At 45.8% G+C, this 8,493-nt stretch overlaps 1 protein-coding gene across 1 annotated transcript in view; it reads left to right on the top strand.

The window, feature by feature from the left end:
- col5a1 (procollagen, type V, alpha 1) overlaps positions 1 to 8,493 on the top strand; it is a 64,764-nt gene that overhangs the window by 25,333 nt on the left and 30,938 nt on the right. The window contains exons 11-16 of the mRNA XM_043719724.1: positions 2,845 to 2,952; positions 3,076 to 3,129; positions 3,217 to 3,270; positions 3,785 to 3,892; positions 5,878 to 5,931; positions 7,059 to 7,094. Of these exons, the coding sequence (XP_043575659.1) occupies positions 2,845 to 2,952; positions 3,076 to 3,129; positions 3,217 to 3,270; positions 3,785 to 3,892; positions 5,878 to 5,931; positions 7,059 to 7,094 (414 nt within the window). The remainder of the gene's footprint in view (positions 1 to 2,844; positions 2,953 to 3,075; positions 3,130 to 3,216; positions 3,271 to 3,784; positions 3,893 to 5,877; positions 5,932 to 7,058; positions 7,095 to 8,493) is intronic.

Raw genomic sequence — 8,493 nt, 5'->3', positions numbered from 1 at the left:
CTACTGAGCATCAGTGATTGCGGGAGGGGATGTCTGGGGATGTGTTGCCAACCAAGCGGCTGTTTCATCCTGAATGGTGTTTTTCTGGTGGCAGTTGGAGTGGGAGGTGTGACAGTGAGGACCAGAGGGCCGACGGGAAGGTCAATTTAAACGGATATAAAGGTTTACCTCATGTATAGGCGGAGCGCACACTGAGCACGAGCAGACAAGGGACTGCTGGGTAAGTAAGGCTTTATATTTGGGCAGTTCCTTTCCCCCAAACACTACTTGGGAGTGTCTCGAAATCATCTACCTCCTCTCACCAAAACAAAAGCGGTCTGTGCCCCAATTGGTAAATTTACTGGTTTAGACAATAGGCAATAGACAATAGACAATAGCCCTTCGAGCCTGCACCGCCATTCAATATATTCATGGCTGATCATTCCTAATCAGTATCCTGTTCCTGCCTTATCTCCATAACCCTTGATTCCACTATCTTTGAGGGCTCTATCCAACTCCTTCTTAAATGAATCCAGAGAGTGGGCTTCCACTGCCCTCTGGGGCATAGCATTCCACACAGCCGCCACTCTCTGGGTGAAGAAGTTTCTCCTGAGTTCTGTCCTAAATGGTCTACCCCGTATTTTTAAGCTGTGTCCTCTGGTTCGGCACTCACCCATCAGTGGAAATATGTTTCCTACTGCCAGAGTGTCCAATCCTTTCATAATGTTATATGTCTCAATCAGATCCCCTCTCAGTCTTCGAAACTCAAGGGTATACAAGCCTATACAAATGAATGCAAGGTGATCTCATTGAAACATCTCAGTTGCTGAAACAGTTTGGTACACTATAGACCAAGAGACTGTTTACCCACTTTGGGGAATCTAGAAACATCGAAAATAAGAGTAAGAGTTGGGGATCGGTCCTTCAAAACTGCTCTGTCATTCAATATGACCATTGCTGATCATGCAATGCAGTAACCTCTTCCTGCCTTCTCCCTATGCCCTTTTAAAATGGTAACAGGCTCAGGAGAAGGGGCCAAATACCTCGGACTGAGATAAAGAGAAATGCCTTCATTTGTGAATCTTTGGAATTCTCTATCCCTGAAGGCTGGCACTGCTGAGTCCCTGAAGATGCTTAGGGCTGGGATAGACTCTCAGGGAATCGAAGCGTATTGGGAACGGGTGGGAGAGTGGAGGTCCGAGTCAGCTGCAATCAGCCAAGTTATCAGCAAGTTCGACAAAGGAGAGATAGTGGATGTAATCTGTTTGAATTTCTGGAAGCTTTTTAACAAGAAGCTGCAGCACAGGAAGCAGCTAAATCGGATAAGAATGCTTAGTGTTAGGGGCAAGCTGCTGACATGGCTAAGAGCATTGGCTGATTGGCAGAAAGCAGTGAGTGCAGGTAAAGGGGTCTTCTTCAGGATGGCCCCGGTGACCAGTGGAGTTCTGCAGAGGTCACTGTTGGGACCACCAACTATTCACAGTACACATTACCATCTGGATGAAGGAACTGAGGGCATTGCTGCAAGTTTGCAGATGACAAAGATAGGTAGATGGGCAGGTAGTGCTGAGGAGATGGGGAGGCTGAGGAAGGACTTGACCAGGCTAGGAGAGTGAGCAAGTAAGTGGCAGATGCAATGTGGGGAAGTGTGAGATCATGCACATTTTACAAAGAATAGAGGCATAGACTATTTTCTAAATGGGGAAAGGGTTCAGCAATCTGAAGCACAAAGGAAATTGGGAATCCTAATTCAGGATTCTCTTAAAATTAACCAGCAGGCTCATTTAGCAGTTAGGAAGGTAAGTGTAATGTCAGCATTCATTTCAAGAGGGCTGGAATACAACAGCAGGGGTATACTGTTGAGGCTGTATAAGACTCTGGTTAGCCTGCATTTCGAATACTGAGAGCAGTTTTGGACTTCGTATCTAAGAATGGATATGCTGCTCTTGGAGGGAATCTCGAGGAGCTTTACAAGAACGGCGCAAGGGATGAAGAGCTTGTTATATGAGGTGCAGTTAAGGACTCTAGGTCTGTACTCAAATAAGTCTAGAAGGACAAGGGGGGAATCTGATTTAAATGGGTGACACGGTGGCTCAGTGGTTAGCACTGCTGCCTCACAGCGGCAGGGACCCGGGTTCAATTCCCACCTCAGGTGACTGTGTAGAGTTTGCACATCCTCCCAGTGGGTTTCCTCCGGGTGCGCTGGTTTCCTTCCACAATCCAAAGACATGCAGGTCAGGTGAATTGGCTATAGTGTTAGTTGCATTAGTCAGGGGTAAATATAGGGTAGGGGAATGGGTCTGGGTGGGTTACTCTTCGGAGGGTCGGTGTGGACTGGTTAGGCCAAAGGACCTGTTTCCACACCGTAGGGAACCTAATCTAATCTAAACTTACAGAGTACTGAGAGGTCTCGATAGAGTGGATGTGGAGATGATGTTTCCACTAGTAGGAAAAACTAGGATCTGAGGGCACAGCCTCAGACTGAAGGGATAACTGTTTAGAACTGAGATGAGGAGGAATCTCTTCAGCCAGAAAGTGGTGAATCTGCGGAACGCATTGCCACAGAGGGCTGTGGAGGCCACATCATTGAATGTCTTTAGGTCAGGTCATTGTGTATATTTAAGACTGAGATAGACAGCTCCTTGAGTATCAAGGAGATCAAAGGTTACGGGAAGAAGGCAGGACGATGCAGTTGAGAAAAATATCAACCATGATCGAATAGCAAAGCAGACCTGATGGGCCGAACAGCCCAATTCTGCTCCTGTATCTTCTGGTCTTACCATCTGATTGAATGCTCTTCTCCCAGTCTTATGTCTAATGTGCTTATGGCCATTGAACCTTGAAGATGCCCGTCCTTCTTCTCAGGGTGACCCTGGTGCTGAAGGTCCTGCGGGTAAGACTGGCCCAGTCGGTCCACAAGGATCTCCAGGTAAACCGGGTTCGGAGGGGCTGCGAGGGATTCCAGGTCCTGTGGTAAGTACAATTCTCTTTCAGACTGTCACCATTGTATTTGTTAACAATCCCAGGATTTCAGTAACTCACTCTTGTCTCTATCGATCCACTTACCACACTCTTTCTTTTTTTGATTAAATTTAGGGTGAGCAAGGTTTACCAGGCCCCCCTGGTCCAACGGGACCACCAGGCCCAATGGTTTGTACTCAACAAAGTTTAACTTCCTTTCCCCAGCAAGTAGTGAGGATCACAGTGACAGTGACATCTTGCCTCTTTCTTTTTTAGGGTCCTCCCGGATTGCCAGGCCTCAAAGGCGACCCTGGTACAAAGGGTGAGAAGGTATGTTTCTCAGTAGGACCTGAAGCCTAATCCATTGATAATGTAGTGGGAGCCATTCTCGTACGTGAGAGTCCTTCCTTCCCCAGGTGGGGATACTGTCCTTTTAACCTGTCATAAGGCAAGCTGAAATGTGGGACTGTTACTCCAAAGGATTTATTAGGATGGTTGCGCCAAGGAGGAGAAGGGCGGACAGGATTATAGAGGGAATTCGAGAGTTGGGAATCCAGACAGCTGAAGGTATGGTTCCCAATGGTGGGACAACTGGAATTGGGGAATGAGGATTGTGGGTTACAGAGATAGGGAAGGGTGAGGACATGGAGGGATTTGAAAATAAGGGTGGGAATTTTAAAACTAATCCTTCATTAGACCAAGTGCTATTAAAGTTCAACATGCTCAGTGATGACAGATAATTCTCAAAGTATGACTGATCAAGATTGTCAGTATGAACTGAGAAGTCTTGGAGCTGGGATGGAAGTCTGTATATGGGATGGTGACTGTATATCTTGTGTTTCAGGGACATCCTGGTTTGATTGGTTTGATTGGGCCTCCAGGAGAACAGGGTGAGAAAGGTGACCGAGGCATTCCAGGACCTCAGGGACCACAAGGTCCTAAAGGAGAAATGGTAAGGATTGAGTGAGGTGACCAAGCATTGTAATCTATCATACCATGAAGCATTCTACTTCTCAACCGCTCACTGAGGCACGGTGAACCAGGACCTCAGGGACCACAAGGTCCTAAAGGAGAAATGGTAAGGATTGAGTGAGGTGACCAAGCATTGTAATCTATCATACCCTTTTTCACTGGAGAACCAGTTAAATTGTATTGGTGTTGATCTTGGGGATTGGATAGCTCAGTTGGCTGGATGGCCGGTTTGTAATGCAGAGTGCCAATAACCCCTACTCCAGCTGAGGTTACCATGAAGCATTCTACTTCTCAACCGCTCACTGAGGCACGGTGAACCTCAGGTTCAACCACCCTCAGACCTCTCTCTCTCTCACTCTCTAATGAGAGAGCAGCCTTATGGAAATGTTATTGGAGTTCAACACATAGAGTCATAGAGATGTACAGCATGGAAACAGACCCTTCGGTCCTACCCGTCCATGTCGACCAGATATCCCAACCCAATCTAGTCCCAGCACATGGCCCATATCCCTCCAAACCCTTCCTATTCATATACCCATCCAAATGCCTTTTAAATGTTGTGATTGTACCAGCCTCCACCACTTCCTCTGGCAGCTCATTCCATACACGTACCGCCCTCTGTGTGAAACAGCACGGTGGCTCAGTGGTTAGCACTGCTGCCTCACAGGTTCGATTCCAGCCTGAGGGCAACTGTCTGTGTGGAGTTTGCACATTCTCCCCGTGTCTGTGTGGGTTTTCTCTGGGTGCTCCGGTTTCCTCCCACAGTCCAAAGATGTGAATTGGCCATACTAAATTGCCTATAGTATAAGTACATTAGTCAGGGGTATATATATGGGGAATGGGTCTGGGTAGGTTACTCTTCGGATGGTTGGTATGGACTTTTTGGGCCGAAGGGCGTGTTTCCATACTGTAGGTAATCTAATAAAGTTGTCCCTTCGGTATCTTTTATATCTTTCCCCTCTCACCCTAAACCATGCCCTCTAGTTCTCAACTCCCCCACTCAGGAAAAAGACTTTGTCTATTTACCCTATCCATGCCCCTCATGACCACTTTCAAGGAGCTATGAACCTGCACTCCAAGGTCTCTTTGTTCAGCAACACTTCCTGGGACCTTACCATTAAGTGTATACGTCCTGCAGCACCTCACATTCATCTAATTTAAACTCCATCTGCCACTTCTCAGCCCATTCACCCATCTGGTCAAGATCCTGTTGTAATCCCAAGGTAACCCTCTTCGCTGTCCACTACACCTCCAATTTTGGTGTCATCTACAAACGTACTAACTGTACCTCTTAAGCTCACATCCAAATCATTTATATAAATGATGAAAAGTAGAGGATCCAGGACCGATCCTTGTGGCTCTCCACTGGTCACAGGCCTCCAGTCTGAAAAACAACCCTCTACCACCACCCACTGTCTTCTACCTTTGAGCCAGTTCTGTATCCAAATGGCTAGTTCTCCCTGTATTCCATGAGATCTAACCTTGCTAATCAGTCTTCCTTGTCTTATGCCTTACTGAAGTCCATATAGATCACATCTACCGGTCTGGTTTAGAAGGATTTTGTTTTCCCCATTTCTGGACTGTGGAATTACCACCATTCAGTGTCCAATCTAGTTGCCTTGAGAACGCGTTGAGAGCTGTCTTCTTAAGCTGCTACGAGTTTGACTCAACTGAGTGGTCACTGCAGAAGATAATTAATGGTCACCCAAGTCAGTGTGAGTTGGGAGTCCCATACAGTTCCAGAGGATGGCAAGTTCCTTCCCAAATGGTCATTGATGACGAATGGATGTTTGCAACAACCTGATAGCTTCATGGTCCCTAGTACCTATGAAGCATTTTTATTTGTTTAGTTTTAAAACTAAACTGAAATTCTCAAAGTAGTGACAGTCAGATTTGAATTGGGATGATGAGTCCACAACATTGTATAACCAATCAAATCTTACAATCTATGTCTGTCTCTTCCAGGGTGTCCATGGTCAAGCTGGTCCGATTGGTCCTCCTGGTCCTCCTGGATTAACTGCAAGTATCCACCATGACAGAAACTAGTCAACTAATCGTCCAATGTTGATCAAATATTTCCACATCTTTGCCAATCAGTTGCATGAGTCATTTTCCAAAGTAGTGCTTTAAGGCAGGTTTTGGGGGTTTGGACTCTCATTGAATGGGCAGAAACTCAAAGCAGTTCCATTGAGGAAGAGCTGGTTTGGAAAGCTGTCTTTGAAGAGCCAGCAACCCATCTCCAGGTACCCCTCTGAGTGGAAGAGCATGATCCAACAAACTGCCTTTGACTGAACCTCTGGCATCTTCCAAGAGCCATAACTGGGGGCTTAAGACAGACAGTTTCAGATTGTCAACACTTGCACCTATTTCAAAATTATGGTGCTCCGTTAGAAACTGAAGTTGGGTTTTAGCAGCTTCAGGATTATCAAACCTGGGGCCTGGGACTGACACCACCTGCTTTTCAATGGTTTAATTTACTTCAGGCCTAATCTATCAAATTTATCAAAACAATGAAGACTACTTCATTAACTAGAGATGAATATAATTGATATATTTCTCCATAATTAAAAGGAACATGAAACAAATGCTGCCTGCACATGAATCTAATGAAAAAGTCCAAAGTGACTTCCGAATGAAGAGTTATTGAGAGGAGATCTTCAAGTAAAATTCATAAACCTTGCATTTCTCATGTATCAGTCAGCATCTCAGTTAGTGTGGGCCTCACCTGGGGTGGGGGGGAGGGGGGAGGTGGGGGGGTGGTGAGGTGAGGGTTTCACTCACTCCCTAAACTGCTTTGTCAACCTGTTTTTGACAAGAGAACGTTGCAAGAGAAGATATTACAAATCTCCAGAAAGGGATATCCCCTAACCCCTGAAGTTTGTTTTGAATCAAGGTTCCGAAATACCAATTAAATCAAGAAAATCTTCTTAATTATTCTTTTGATCAAACTCATTGTTTTATCAATAAATCAGGTGCTTCTGAGAATGAGCCAACTGAAACTGGGTTGGCCATCCCCACCCAGCTGATTTCTTCAATGTGAAATGAGCTAGCTGCTACCTTCCTTACACTTTGTTGTTTCTAGCTCCTGATACTGTTTGAAAACCCATTAACCAATCAATAAACTAACTCTTGCATTTGTTTTTCAGGGTCCACCTGGTCCTAAAGGTTCTAAAGGTTCCAGTGTGAGTATGTTGCTCAGTAGTGATTGAGTTAGGGTTCAGCAACATTCTGATAATGGACAGGGAGCACAGAAATATTGAAAACATACCCTTCAAGCCTGCTCTGCCATTTTACAGGGTCACAGCTGATCATCCAATATAGTCCCCTGCTTCCTTTTTCTCCCCATACCCTTTGATCCCTTTAGCCCAAAGAACTCGATCTAACTCCACCTTGAGGCCTCACCCAGTATCTGTGGCAGAGAATCCCACAGGCTCCCCACTCTCTGGGGGAAGACATTATCCTCCTCTCCGTCCAAAATAGCCTACCTCATCTCCTTAGACTGTGACCCCCACCCCCAGTCATCGAGTCATAGAGATGTACAGCATGGAAATAGACCCTTCGGCTCCCTACAGCTCAAATCCTCCAACCCTGGCAATATCCTTGTAAATCTTTTCTGAACCCTTTCAAGTTTCACAATATCTTTCTGATAGGAAGGAGACCAGAACTGCACGCAATATTCCAACAATAGCCTAACCAATGTCATGTACAGCTGCAACATGACCTCCCAACTCCTGTAATCTGTCTGACCAATAAAGGAAAGCATACCAAACGCCTTCTTCACTATCCTATTTACCTGCGACTCCACTTTCAAGGAGCTATGAACCTGCACTCCAACGTCTCCTTGTTCAGCAACACTCACTAGGACCTGACCATTAAGTGTATAAGTCCTGCTAAGATTTGCTTTCCCAAAACGCAACACCTCACATTTGTCTGAATTAAACTCCATCTGCTACTTCTCAGCCCACTGGCCCATCTGATCAAGATCCTGTTGTAATCTGAGGTAACCTAGTTCTGGACTGCCTGGTCATAATAACCTGCCCATGTGCACAGCAAGCTTCCACAAACAGCTTACTGCTGCCATTGGAGATAGAAATGTTGATCAAGAAACCGAGAAATCCCTGGCTTCTGTTCAAACAGGGTCATCCCATTTCTTCACATCAAGGTGACCAGGCAGAGTGGCTGTTTCTTTAGAATTAGAATTCTAAATTTCTGAACTAGAGGAATATCGTGAAAGCACCTAGATACAAGAAAATAGAGAAAAAAAAGAAAAAAAAATGTTACATTACCTTACAGTAGTTTATACTATAAGTTAGAAAATAAAAAATAAAGTTAAAAGGATACATATAACAATCAGAATATCAGATTACAGATAAACATTACACTGTAGTAAATCAGCACAGGGGCCTTCCACATATAGTCAGGCCAGGCCCACCACCACTCCGCCCCGGTCCCAGTCACTCCGCCCTGGTCCCACAGTCACTCCGCCCCGGTCCCACCACCACTCCGCCCCGGTCCCAGTCACTCCGCCCCGGTCCCACAGTCACTCCGCCCCGGTCCCACCACCACTCCGCCCCGGTCCCA

This window comes from Chiloscyllium plagiosum, chromosome 30, assembly GCF_004010195.1.
Source record: "Chiloscyllium plagiosum isolate BGI_BamShark_2017 chromosome 30, ASM401019v2, whole genome shotgun sequence".
Lineage (NCBI taxonomy): Eukaryota > Metazoa > Chordata > Chondrichthyes > Orectolobiformes > Hemiscylliidae > Chiloscyllium > Chiloscyllium plagiosum.
This window is presented reverse-complemented; position numbering and strand designations above follow the sequence as displayed.